The following is a 14,198-nucleotide window of genomic DNA, read 5'->3' on the forward strand; positions in this document are numbered from 1 at the left end:
AGCTGTTAAAACACAAAGGTGATTCCAAAAGTCAGTGCTATACACAATATAATGAGCTTCAGAAGCCAAATCTTGTGAAAAATATTTTGCTTTCCTCCATATGGACTGAAACAAAGCTCATTCCCAAACCAGGTCTTTCTCAGCCCATCCCATCATATAAACAAGAAAAAAGTGACTTTCAAATTACACAATTTATTTAGTATACAATAGTCATTACATCTCTTTACAACAACATATTATAAAATAACTATGTTAGATCCCACCAGCAGAACACTGAAACAAGAAATTAAAATACACTTATGGATCTCAAAGGCTCTTCTCTCCTAAGAAAGTCCTGGCTCCTTGATAGCATTTTGTCTCTGCAATCTAAAAAAAAAGTAATTTATACCACAATCGCACTGATCACATGCAGCACAAAGTCCTTGTGGCCACCAAGGAGCACACAGGAGGAGCCTGTCCCTGTCCCTCCCGCTGCTGGGGTACCTCTGCCAAGGGAGGGACGGCCCTTCTCCCCCAGCCCTGCCAGGCTCGGCTCCACGGCTTTTGGCCCTCAGCACCTGGAGTTACTGTTTGAAGCAGGCTGGTGGCTGAATGCTGCACTCCAGTCCCTGGAATAACCCTTAGTGTTAAACCTTTCTGCTAATCTCTCGTAATGCGTCTTTCTGCATAAAAAAACCCCAAACAAACCAGATTGCATTTAGTAGTTTCCATGAAAAGGTTAAACTTCTCCTTTGGCAATATTAGAAACTGCATTTTTGAAATAAGTTCGTTTAAAAATAATTACAGTTCCAGTCAGGATTTCTTAGTCTCAGCTGTTACCTACAAGTAAATTCTGAAGACAACGGGCTATCACTGGGCCTGGGAATCCCTCCCCTCCACCAAAGGAAAGTCACTGCACGTCTCCAGAGAGATCCAAGTGCGTTCTAGAACAAGCCATACAGCCCAGACATCTTTCACCTTTTGTGTGCTTGTTTTCAGTTACTGAAGGCACTCACTGAGGGATTCACTGACCCAGGCTTGCAGCAAGAACCATGCATCATTACAGGCCTAATTAAAGTTTTAATACTGATTAAAATGTTTTATTATTGTATTATGTTAAACTGCAGTGGTCTCCAACCTCATTAAAGAATACAGGCTAGGAATTACTCAGGAGTTTCAGCTGCTCAGTGTAACAACGCAGCTCCTGTCAGTGTGTGATTTAACACAGCCTGCCTACAGCTCAGCCTTCTGTGCCACAGAGAAAGGCAGGAGGATGTTGAACATTGTTTAATGAGTATTTACTGAATATAAAATTGTTTGAGCATGTGACATAACCATCTCCATCTCTTTGGTAATTTACCTTGGTACAACTGAAAGGGAAAACACTTAAATCATTTGGAATTGGAGCCCAGCTCAGTTGTGACAGCTAATCTCATTACACATCTTGATTAAATTAAATGTGGAGTTTGCTATGTGTAGCACTTTAAGTTTCCCATCATTAGAAATTAATTGCAGTGGTAATTACTATAACTGAGTTATTTGCACAGGCCACAAACAGTCTTATAGGTGTTCAAATGTTAATTCAACCTGGGCCTAGAGGCACTTGATTATTACAATTCTGTTTTTCTTAACAAACAAATGAGCCTAGCGGATGTCTTATTCAAGATGGAGAGTACTGTGAGGCTTCCAAATCTGATTTTTGATTTCAATCTAAAACCAAAGCAGTGCTAAAAACACAGCAAAAGTTATATGGTACCATCGTAACATTTAGAAATCCGATACAAATCACAAAGTTCCGGCTGGTAAAAAGACAAAGGGTACAAACAAATCACAAAATTCTCAGCATTGAGGTCTGGCTTCACTTAATCTTCCGCATCATTTTAAAGTACTGGTAGTCTCTGTTTTGGGCTAAAGAACAAGGACACAGTGATTTTGTGCTAAAATATAGAGCTTTGTGTCTGAAATAATACAAAACAAAGCTCTGCTATCTGAGTGTATTTGAAATACTGGTTTCCTGCTGCTTTAGAGATGAGTTTATCTTTTGTCCAATTTTGCTATCCTAGTGGGATTCACACAAGGAGAAAGAAGATCCCCTGTAGTTCAGAAAGTATATACAGGAAAGTGTTCTGAGAATCCAAACTGAGAAATTTGGATTTTCGTTTGTTCTGAACATTTTACAAGGATACAAACATGCAACACGTATCAAGCATGCTCCAGCCTTTTTCCTCACTAAAAATACGTAACACTCCATCATTAAACACTTAATGTTATAAACCAGTTTGTTTCTGATCACTAAAAATGCTGGACCAAAGATTATTTTTCTTCAAAATTGTTTGTTTAATCTGCACTCACTGATTCTGCAATCACACTCACAAAATTGGAAACTCATATCCGCATACATTCCCAAAGAATTCAAAAAAGAGGCACTGAAAGAGCACAGGGATCTGTCAGAAAGGATCAGACTGTAAGACAAAACTTCATTTTGGGACTATGTTTAGGATTCACAAAGGCAATGCTCACTCAGGGCAGGAGCAGCATGGGCTGCTTTCACTGAATTTCTGCCATTTGAGAGGAAAATCTGAACTGTTGAGCAGATTCACAGGCTGGCACTCGGCAGTGCTCCCACAGGATGCTGCCCTTGTCTTCCAATCAGTTGAAACTGGGAAACAATTACAACCTAAGTATTCTGAGCGTCAGAATTTAAAACAAAATAGTCCCTGCTAGCATTTATTTATGAATTTATGAAAATTTTGGCAACATCAGTAATGTTATCAAAATTAAACTTTAAAAAAAGAATCACAGTAATTAGACAAAAAACCATCGGTGTAAAATGTCTTACAAACGTAACCTGTTTGTAAACTTCATCTGCATTTCCTAATGTGGTCCTAGCAGTGAAACACTGAACTTGAAGTCATGGTTGGAAATGTTATTTATGCTTGGCAAGTTTGTAAACGTGGAATGTTTTGTTCTGAAACACCCTGGTGAAGTACATGGTGTAAGAAGGAAGGTTTTTCTTAATTTCCTCACAGAAGCGAGGATACAATGAAGGTTTCAAATCAGGTTCATTCTCTCCCAAGCCATCCATGATCTGCAATGAAATGGAACAGATGGGTGAAATTTCTTTAGCCAATTCACATTCCAGGCAATAACAAGTTCATAAAAACCTCCTCAATACATTCACTGGGTCAGGCTGGCCAGGTTTGTTCACAGTATGAAACTAGTTGGAGGAAGAAAACAGCTTTAAAGCAGTTGAAACTCAGAGATTGTCTCTAAATGGATAAAGCTGCTTTGTCAGAGGTCCAGATCTGCTTGGGCTTGTGCAGCCTGCTCTGACTCCAGCTCAGCCCCAGAAATGCCTGAGAACTCCCCTGACACAGAGTGGTAACAGAATCACACCTCAGGGAACTGAAGCTCTGAAATGATTCACGCCTGGGAAGCAATTCTGCTTGTGTGCTCCTAACCTGGTGCTTGTCAGGAAGTGATTACTTATCCTGCCCAGGCTGAAATTCCCCCTTTTTAATTCTCAAACACCCTTAAGAGCAAGCAGTGTTAATCTGGCCATTTTGAGAACGTCTAAAGGCTCCAGTAGGTTTTCCTTCTCACAGTGCAAATACGCTGAGCCACCTCATCTCTCAGTAACGGGCTTTCAGAGCCAAGTGAAGCCCATGTGTTTTGTTCTTGCCGTGGTCTGTCACACTCACGTGGCCGTTGGCTACGTCGAGCAGGTCGCGCAGGCGGCAGCCGCGGCTGTGCCTCCTCTCGTAGCAGATGCTGTCCTCCAGGATCACGTAGTCCGTGCCGAAGGAGCGCAGGATGCCGTGCACGTCACCGGGAGAGCGCTTGGCGTAGATCTGGTAGATCTGCACGACACGGGAGCTCAGCTCCAACACACACATCACCCCTCACTGCTGCTTTGTTTGCTCTGTCCTCTCTCTTGAGCCAAACAAAGAACTGGGACTGAGACACCATGTGAATTAATATGATAGAAACAACCTATAAATGCTTTATTCAGTAAAATCTCCCCGTGGAGATGTGTGTTACGGCAATGATGCTGCTGGCTACACATCGCTGGATGGTGCTGTCAGGCTTTGAGAATGTCTCAGGTACAGAGAAGGGTAGGTGAAAGCAGTCTCCCAGCTCTGCGTGCAGTTTCTCAGGGTGGTTTCTGTATCAAATGCTGTGTGCTGCTCTGGGAACTGAAGGGAGTATCAGGGAATGTTCCACGTGGGTTTAACAGCCCAAGTGGCACCAGGATCTACTGATGCCACAGCAGCCAAACCAGTGCCCTTGGGACTAGCTGGGTACTTGGGCACAGAGCTGTTCAGACACTCACCAGCTGCCAGAAGTGAGCCAGGAGATCCCAAAGCAGATAAATCCTGGGCCTGTGCCTGACAGTAAGCTATCCATGAGTAAAGCACATGATGCCTTTTGCAGTGTGCCATGAGGACATTACTGTTTTCTGGAGTGGAGTCAGTGACGTGGGCAAGGATTACTATAGAACAATCAGAAATCTCTTACCTGCTTTGTTCTCTCTCTCAGATTCTTATCCTCATAGTGGGGATGGTTGGTTAAGGTCCGTCCAGTGCACAGTTTGACTCCTGCCAACAGCTGCATGCTCCCAGCAAACACTGCTGTGTTTGGAGTGTTTGACCTAAACAAATGTTGATAAGTCTGAGGAAGTCTCTGCAGGGGCATTTTTGCAATGCTTGTGACAGATCAGAAGGAAAAAAAAGACTGCAAAAGTATTTTTCTGCTTTTCCTCTATTCAGGGAGCAAACTGTTCAAGCAGCTGTGTTTTCTTCAAATGCCAAGTGGATAAATTCTGATAATACTCAACTGCAAATAAAAAATTTACTAAGCACCATGAGGAAATCTAAGAAAAACACGATCCTGACAATTTCAAACTATCTGTATTTCATATATTTCTCAGGTTCATAAAGCCTCTGAATATTTATAGGTTTCCATATTCTAATGCTTTTAATATTTCACCTATTGTGACTTAAGTTTGAGTCTGATATATGTAAGGTACTTAATACAAAATGAATTATTTAATCTGAATGGTAAAACTTTCTGTTCTTATCCTGGCATTCACCATTCACTTGGAACAAAAACTTTGTTCCATGAGACATTACTCTTCCTATTCTGACAACTGTGGGAGAGAAACTATGAAAAAAGACATCCCAGTTGCAAAAAAGCTGGGCAGGGGAATGCAGAAGATAACAATGCTGTCACTTTTTGTTACTGTAACCTTTGAAATTCCAAATAGCAGTCCTGGTATCTCAAGATCACTCAAGTACCAATAATGATTAAAATTTTTTGCTCACCTTCTTCCCAACAAGTTTACAATCTAAAATATTTGCAAAGACACAACAGAAGGGTAGAGCAAAAAGAAAGAGCAGAAGTGCCAGGCAATGGACACTCCTGTAATCAGGCTAATTGGAACTGGCCCGAGTATGCTGAGGTGTCTTCCAGTGCTTAGTATGCACATAACCATGGAAGGGTTTGTGAAGACTAAACCAACAGAAAGCAGCACACATCAAATCAACTAAAATGAAATTAGAATGGGAATAGATGCCTAACATTCCCATGCACACACTAAAGTACTCCAGTAACTGTGACACATTGGGGTGCACTTTAGGGAGCCTTTAGAAACTGCAGCTACACACTCAGTCCTCTTTAAGCTCCGTGATCAGCTTGAAAATGTTGAGACAAGTATTAAATTTTATTATCGCCTTTCAAGAGATTATGCTTAGCAAATGAATTAATAATTACAAACCCTTCCTAAAAAATCTTGCACTGGTACATTAATCTCATCTAGGAAGGCCAGAGATAGTGTTTTTAATAGGTCAGTTTAACTTTCCTGATAGACTAGTCCTTCAGCACTTTATAAAACCAGTTCCATTTTAAAGTCTGAAAATATTTAATCTCTTAAGAAATTATTTATTACTTAAAATATTCAAAGCCACAAGTGTCCTGAAGTACATGTTCCATTAAAAGCAATTAATTCCTGTTAGAATTTAGTATTATGCAAATGGGATGGCTGTCAGCCAGGACTCATCCCTGGAGCTGTGGGAAAGCACAAGTCTGTAGCACTAAGCTGCAAAGGACATGGGCTGGACTCACAGAGGGACTGGGGAGAGCTTAGACACCCAAATAAAAATGATGATTCTTAAAGCATCTTCAGCATGTTTCTGTGTTTATGCCTGGGCCAGGCAATTTCTAATGTGACAAGTAGGTTTCTGTGATTGTTCGAGATTAGTTCAAATTTTAAAACCTGACTGGCCTTACCAAGGCAACTCTGCTCTTCTGATTGCAGATTTGCATTATAATGGGCTCTGCAGCAGACTCAGACTTTCTCAAACCCACTCACACAGCCCCTCCCTACAAGTACCAAAGGCAAAACCACAGGATAAAAAGCAGACAAACAAAAAAGCCAAACCAGCCTGCAGGCTCTTTTCTTTAAAAAGAAAGCTAAAGGTGATAGTGCCCCTTATTAATAACCTACTGGTAAAAATGCTTGTCAAAAATGTAGACTCACAGAACACACTGAGTTGGAAGGAACCCACAGGGCTCATCCAGTCCAACCCCTGTCCCTGCAGACCCCCCAGCAATCCCCCCTGTGCATCCCTGGCAGCGCTGTCCAAACGCTCCTGGAGTTCTGGCAGCCTCGGGGCCATGCCCATTCCCTGGGAGCCTGGGCAGTGCCAGCACCTCTGGGGGAAGCAGAACCTTTCCCTGATTCCCAGCCCAACCCTGCTCTGGACACAGGGAGCAGAGATTGGAGCTGCAGCTCCCAGTGAATCTCCCCTCAGAAAATGGATCCTGCACAAGATTCAGGGTTTCATTCCTCCCCTTTCCAAAAGCATTCACTCCTGCCCAGAAGGGGTGAAACACAGCTGAGTTGCATTCTTTACTAGACAGAAAGAGTTGTGCCACCACTTCCTGCTCTTCCTATCCCTTGAAGACAATCAAGTGACCCTTGCTTGCTTGCCAAACAACTGCCTTAAGTGCTTTGGTCCAGGGTGGAGTTTAAAATCTGGTGTTCCAGGAAAAGGCAGATGTTTCCCTGAGATTTACAGGTTTGAAGTCCTAGGAAATGATACTCAGACACATCACTGCCCATGTTTTACTGGCCAGCTCAGATGTTCCCAGACCAGCAGGAGCTACTGGAAGCCCTTTTTCCCTGTGCTGCATTGGCAGTGCCAGGAGCACAAGTGCTGGATTTCAGTGCCCGGGGCAGAGAGCTGGGAGGTGACACTGGGAGGTGACACAGAGCCCCAGGCAGTGTCTGCCCTCTCCAATTCCCTCCCCGTGAGCTCTTGCAGGGGCCACTGCTGTGTTCTGGGGACACAGGAACCCCGAGGAGCATTCCCAGGGCCAGCACGGCTCCTGCATCCCAGGGATGCTCCTGCCTGAGCCAGGCACCACTGCAGGGCTCTGCAGCCAGGGCACCTCCTGTGCTGCAAACCCCTGAATGACACTTCTCTATTACACTAAAACCAAGCCATTTTTACAACTGTCTGAGCAAATGATGTATAAAATGAAAGGATAATTTGTTTTTATAGCTCTCTGCCAAGCTCCATACCACACTGCCCAACCCGCAAACAATTTATTCTCTAGGAAATGTCACTAAATAATGACAAGGACTTACAGGTCAAACTGATTTACATTATATAATTTAAATGCCATTCTAGGCAGACCTGATGGCATTTTGAACAAATAATCTCATTTATTTTTGAAGCTCTAAGCTTTCAACAAGTTAATTACAGCTGAGCTAATGGGTAAACTAAGCACTATATTATAGTGTATAAACCTTTTCTTTACCTTACACTTAAGAATTTAGAAAATTATAAAAATACTAAAGAATAACTCATTAAAAATAAAAGGGTTTTACAGGAAGTACTTGCACAGACTCTGAAAGTGGTAGTGATTCTTTCTCTTAAAATACTAAAGAATTATTGTGAGCTGGTTTTAGGAAGCACTAAGGAAGAAATGGCCAACATTGCAACTACAGGTTACATCATCAGAAATAAAATGGCTATTTCTAGTAGAAGTCCTCCAGACTTGAACCCTGTAGTTGGCTTTCAATGCCATAAAATCTAACAAGTCTCACATTATTCCTTTACTAGTGCCTGAGTGTGGTATGAATCAACAAAGCACAAGGATTTGAGAAAAGGTGATTCTGAGGAATATGCCATGATAGATTTTTCTTTTTCTTTAAAAGAAAATCTTTTTATATGCAGCATGCAATATTAAAACATCACAGATTCAGCTGCAGATGATAGGCAGTAAAGCACATTCAGGCACACTGTCATGGTTCTTTTTTTTCCCTCTGGTTTGGAAAGACTGAAAATTGCAAAAATGGAAAACGACAGTCACAAAGAAAGAGCAAAAAGATGTGTTTTTGGGAGTCCCAGCTTCAATTTTGTGCATGCAGATTATGCTCACATAAAGGAGTGCACCTACACAGCTGGTATAAACCTACTTCTAAGGCACTCTCAGGTTCATGCCTGAAATTCACTCACATGTCTGTCCAACAAAAGCCCAAGAATTTAAGAACAATAATTAAAAATAAAAGTGTAATATTGCCTTTAAAGTCTGGAACACGAGTTGATTTTGGTATGATTACCCTTGAAAATCAGGAATGTAAGTAATAGAGTTAAACTTTAAATCTGGCTTGAAATTAAAATACAGCCATTAATATAAATTAACATAAATTACTAAAAGAAAGAACCACCATTAAAACATGGGTGTTTCATTTGCATAACCTTAGGAACTTTTTGGAAATTTGTGGGGTTTCCACTAATATAAAAATTTGCCTGCTTGTCCCCACACCTGGTTCAGGTATGGTTGACATCCAACAATGCTCTGCTGAATCTCAGTCTCAGTTAACTTTTCCATTGTTCTGGCTGTTTTGCCCAAGATTTTTAAGAACTTTTTCTGTGAGTTTTGGCAACTGTACTGATATATTCCACAACTGTAGACAGATTTCCCCTTTAAAGGCAGAAGACATTGCTTCTTTAGCACTTACCAGGAGTAAACAGAGTAGGGAAGTTCACGCTATTGATTTGCTCATTCTACTGATATTCTTCCCCATCTCACAAATGAGCATGTTGTTCCTGTTGTCTTAGGGAGAAAGACCAAAACTAAGAATTTTAATGTACCTCCCAGCTGGGAACAGAACTGTGAGCTATCCCTGGAGCATCGGATTCTTGACTTTGTTGGAAAAAAGCTAAGAAAATGAGATGGTGGGTAGGAAAAAAAAGCAGCAGTCTGGGATATGCAAGATCTTTATGTAAAAAATTGTGCTCTGCAATTGTACAGATATAAACCAGTAGATCTTGAAAATGCTATGGCAACTTTAGTGAGGGGAAGAGTAAGAAATGCATCTGCAGACACTTCACAGGGGACAGACTAATAGTTGGCCATTATTCAGATTGTGTATTTGGACAAGTTAATATGCATTTAGAGCTAAGCGGACAGAAGGGTTTTCTTGTTGTGGAGAGATTGCAAGACAGATGAGTTATTCCTAATTCACTGCTATACATGACAAATTAGAGCTTTTCATACTGAGTTTTAATAATGAATGATTAGTTCCTGACACCAGCCTTGACAGGTCATTAACTACAGCACAACTATCAAGTGTTAGTAAAGAAAAAGTGTTCTCTTACACATCAAACTTAACAAAATCTGTCCCACTTTGAGAAACTTACCATAAATTTTGTTGACTGGTATTTAAAGCAGAGATAATTAACTCTTCTTCACAGGAATAATATTTCTAAATACAATAAATTCTAAGTAAAAAAATGCCCCTCTGTAATTGTCTGTCATGACTTGGAATGAAGAGATGACAAGCACCAGTTTAGCATTCTCAGCACTAAGAACACATGAAAAATTATTCTCATTGGAGCCAGTCAAATCCAGTTCATGGCTGGGAATAACTCCACATGCATATTTTATGTATAAATCTATATATAACTCTATATATTGCACACAGGAGACCTGAACTATCAGACATTTACCATCTTTTAATAAAACAGTAGTACTAAATGGTACTGGCTGGTAAACATTAGTCACAAAAACATGTCAATAAGGCTGCAAAGATTCTAAATGATGGAAAAAATCATGGCCTGCTTTCAAAATAAGTCATTGAAGGCTTGTAATATATTTTTCTTCTAAATTACTCCTTCTAGTTTATGGATTAAAGAAATACAACATTATGGAGTGTAAATATGTTGCTATGGGGAGAACAGGCTGGGTGACTGGTTTCACTGAAGTTCATTGCATATGAAGGAAATACTCCAAGGAAATACTGCAAACAGTTCAATATTTAATGTTGTACATTCAGATTTACTTTCAGAATCTTTTCCTCTATAACATGAAACCAGTTTTCTTTTTTTAAAATCATTGCCAGAGTTGCAAATAAACACAAGTCCCAGGAATCTCCCTGTTCAGAAACTTAACCTGAAAGATTTTAGTGGGTGCTCTGTTAATAGAGAACATATCCTTTCAGTTCACAGCCCTCCAGAGAACATCCTACTTGGCCTTTTTTTCTCAGCATCATCCACATGAAGTATTCCAAACTGCTTCCACCTAAAAGATAGCTTCCTATACTCTGTGAGAAAGCAGAAGTGATGAGGTGGGGTTGGAATGATTAACTCACACTCCTGAAAGATTGCACCTATGCTTAGCTGTAACAAGTTCAAGTTCAATTAAAAATATTTTCCTTGTAGTTTGGAACACATGTTGGGATTAATTCTAGCAAACAGAAACAACTTAGTTGTTTTCAAGTCCAACAAACAGACTGCAGAGTATGAATTTTCCAGCACTACATCCAAGCTTTTTAACATTTACAGAGTTGGGAAGGACATTTGAGGGGGGGGGGGGTGGCAGGGCTGGGGATTTGCAGAGGTTCATTAATGTAAAGTAGTTATAATATGATGAGAGAAGCATGACACCTTCAAATTTACCTCTTTTCACTGGGAAAACTGTGTCCTTATGGGAGCAAAGGGATCAGCTGGTTCCCTGCTGCACATGGAACACAGCAGTGATACTGAACCCCAGCATGGAGCTGCTGTGCACAGCTGCTCATAGCCAACCTCCTGATAACCCACTCACCCTAACTATCCTCACGGGTCACCAGAGTTCACTGCTGAGCTGGGACAAATAAGGAGAACACTATAACTAAGAACATTAGATCTACACAAATAGCATTTAACTGAAATAGAGAAAAAATCCTCTTACTTAATCCAGTTCATCAGCTCCACAGTGTCTGGGTCATAGAATTCTCTCAGCTCTGATAGTTCATCCATTATTCCTGGCCAGAACTAAAATGGAAACAAAAGAGAACAACCTGAAGACAGAATGAACCAAACAAGTTTTGGATGCTGAAATGTATTACTTCCTCTTAGCTGGCAAATAATCTTGTCCAGCTCATGGGTAAATTGCAAGACACAAGAGTACCTATCTACCCTTCCTGGAAAGGAGAGGTGGCTGTCACTGCAGGATTAACACACAGTTTCAGAGCTGGAGATCTGCAGCTCCTGCCAGAAGACCAACAGGACCAGAACTGCCCATTGTCAATCATGACAGGACAAAGAAAGACCCCAGGAATTAACATTAAGTTTGAAAAGGAAATATAAAACTAAATTAAAAAAGGTAGGAAGTCTGTATCAGAAGTAAAGATTATTAGATGTGCTGCAGATGTTATTAATGGCTTTTCAGAAGTTTGAATTAAAAGAGAACCACTGAAAGCAAAAATAAAACTGTGACTGAATGACAACAACGAATAGGCCATCAGGGGAAAGCATTTAAAAATTTACTATAGACAAAGAATACATAAATCAAATCCAGAGGAGAGAAAAAAGGATGGAAACTGATTCTGAAAAGCTTAACCCTCCTGCCCAAAAAGCTAAGGGAACAATGATTTATTTAAGGGTTTATTGTTTAAGCCAGTGAATATTCCAGGGCAGGAGGGAGCAATTAAGGAAGATAATGACAATGCTAATGACAGATTGCTGTGCATCAGTCTTTACTACAGAGGATGCTATGGTGAAACCTATTCCAAACCTGCTTTCTTTAGATAAGAAGGACTGCTGGTTTGAAAATTGAAATGCTACAGGAGAAAGTCTAAGAAAACCCACCTGATAATCTAAAAAGCCATTAATCATCCCATTTTAACGCTCATCCAAGAGTTCAGAAGGAATTTGAATGTAGTGCTGCTGAGCCCCTTAGCAAACACAGGCCTTCCTTCACTAAAACTGTAATTACACGGCAGGCCTGGGGGCACGAGGTGTAACTGGGCCAATTGAGATTCTCACAAGTGTACCTGCTCACTTAAAACACTTGTTCAAGCACTCCTGGCACCTCCCAGGTGGAGCCATGGCAGCATCACAACCGTGGGGAAGCTTTGGGAAGTACAACAGTACAACAGATGTATTTCTGCTCTTCAGAAGCTCTCCCAGAGATTAGCAAATTCAGCTGTTGTGAAAGGAGATTGTGGAGTCTCATAATGGATCAAAATTGCCTCTCTTCATTACTGATAGCTACACATTCTGAGAGCCTGCAGTCCTTCAGGGTGGAGACAGAAGGAATGGGCTCTGCTTTGCTTTTCAGTCAGTGTGTAACCTCCTGAGGAACCAGAGGCTGCTCCAGCAGTGGCACAGCTCCCTGCTCACTGCTGGGGCTATTCCACGGCATTCACTCTGTAAAGATTTTTTAAGTCACAGTACTGCAAGTTTTGAGTGAGTACAAGCAGTTTCTACTGCAGGAAAGTTTCGGTCATGGGGCTTGCTATTGCTGAATTGAAAAATTTCCAGGTAACACTACATTTGATTAGTAGAACCAAGAGAAAACTAAGGTACTTCAGGAGTTCCAAATACAAGAGAACAACAAATAAATAGTAAAGCATATGAAAATATGGACCAATAAAACTGACAGAACTTTGTCTTGTAAATCAAGTATATGTCAGATTGAGAAGAAGTCTGGTGACACCAGGAGAGGATAAAAAGAACAGATGAAGCACATAAGGGATGTAACAAACTGCTCAGAAGAGAGACGGAAATGTGAAAGAGGTTTCCAACTTGTAACAGTGTTGTCTCTGGGGTCAAAGTCTTCAGGAAAAGAAACCAGTTGTCAAGTGGCTTAAATGAGCCCTGAACTGAAGCTGTTCAGTACAGCCAAAAACTGCTCAGATCATGGGTATATGTTGCAATATGTGCTGTAAGAAATGTCCATGTTTGGAGCAAAAGGACTTGGCCATGATAAAGATGAAAATAACAGCAGCAGAAGTAATAGAAATAGAGGTTTTACTGTTGGAAAGAAATCAAGATTATTTGGCAATTCTTGGAATTAGAATGCTCAAGCTTAGGAGCTCACCTTAAGTACCAACAATTTATTCAAAAGTTATTGACATGCAAACATAAATTGATGAGCATTATTGTGAAGTTAAAATACAATGAGCACAGATAAAGGTGAAATCTACCTAAAAAGTGTAAGACGTGAAACATAAATACTGCTTGGTACTGCTTTATGCACGTGTTGTGCAATCTACAGCACAGCTAAAGTAGGCATGGAAATACTTCAGCATTTTCACTTTATCTGAAAGATGTTTGCACTGTAATAATGAAAAACCCATGTAAACGGGAATACAGATGTCTTACAGGTCTCAAAACATCCTGTGCCTGAATTCTGAAATAAAGCCAGCATTGTGGCTGCAGCTGCATCTCAATAAATTATTGTTCAAGTGATGTATTTGGGGCTGTAGTAACCACATGCCTCAAAAGAGGCTTTCATTGGCTTATTCAGGATTAGGTTAATAATCCCATAAAAATCCTATTTTGAGGAACTGCACTGAAGAACAGTTCTTCTGAGAAATGCAGCAGATAATGAAACACCAAACTGCCCTCCTACAAATTCAAGAGAACCAGCCCTGATGGCCAGTTAACTTTGTGGTGTACAGAGAAACTGCCCCTGCAATCTGAGCAGTCAGTGACCGAACAGAGAAATTCTTGTCTGGAAAAGAGAATGATAAGTAAGCCTCTGTTCCAAAAACCTCTTTCCACTGTCTGTTTATAAGGTTTTAGAGAGAGAATATAAAACCACATTCTCACAGAAGCAATGGGTCCTCTCTGGATCTCTCTGTAAGAATTCGTGTCTGACCACTGCCAGGGCACCTGGGACAGGAGCCTTGCGGGTCCCTTCAGCTCAGAATATTCTGT

General features: G+C 40.7%; 1 protein-coding gene across 3 annotated transcripts in view; it reads right to left on the reverse strand.

Moving 5' to 3' along the window:
• Positions 1-172: 172 nt before the first annotated feature.
• The window catches only part of DPY19L3 (dpy-19 like C-mannosyltransferase 3), a 35,075-nt gene continuing 21,049 nt past the window's right edge, over positions 173-14,198 (reverse strand). For 2 of the 3 annotated variants that reach the window (XM_038147897.1, XM_038147898.1), the window contains exons 16-19: positions 11,224-11,306; positions 4,498-4,630; positions 3,681-3,839; positions 173-3,067 (exon numbers count right to left, since the gene is read on the reverse strand). In XM_038147897.1, coding sequence (XP_038003825.1) covers positions 2,906-3,067; positions 3,681-3,839; positions 4,498-4,630; positions 11,224-11,306 — 537 coding nt within the window. In that variant the 3' untranslated portion in view covers positions 173-2,905. Of the gene's footprint in view, positions 3,068-3,680; positions 3,840-4,497; positions 4,631-9,010; positions 9,106-11,223; positions 11,307-14,198 lie in introns of those variants that run through there. The other variant, XR_005258243.1, reaches the window with a different exon arrangement.

Source organism: Motacilla alba, chromosome 11 (assembly GCF_015832195.1).
Source record: "Motacilla alba alba isolate MOTALB_02 chromosome 11, Motacilla_alba_V1.0_pri, whole genome shotgun sequence".
Taxonomy (NCBI): Eukaryota; Metazoa; Chordata; class Aves; order Passeriformes; family Motacillidae; genus Motacilla; species Motacilla alba.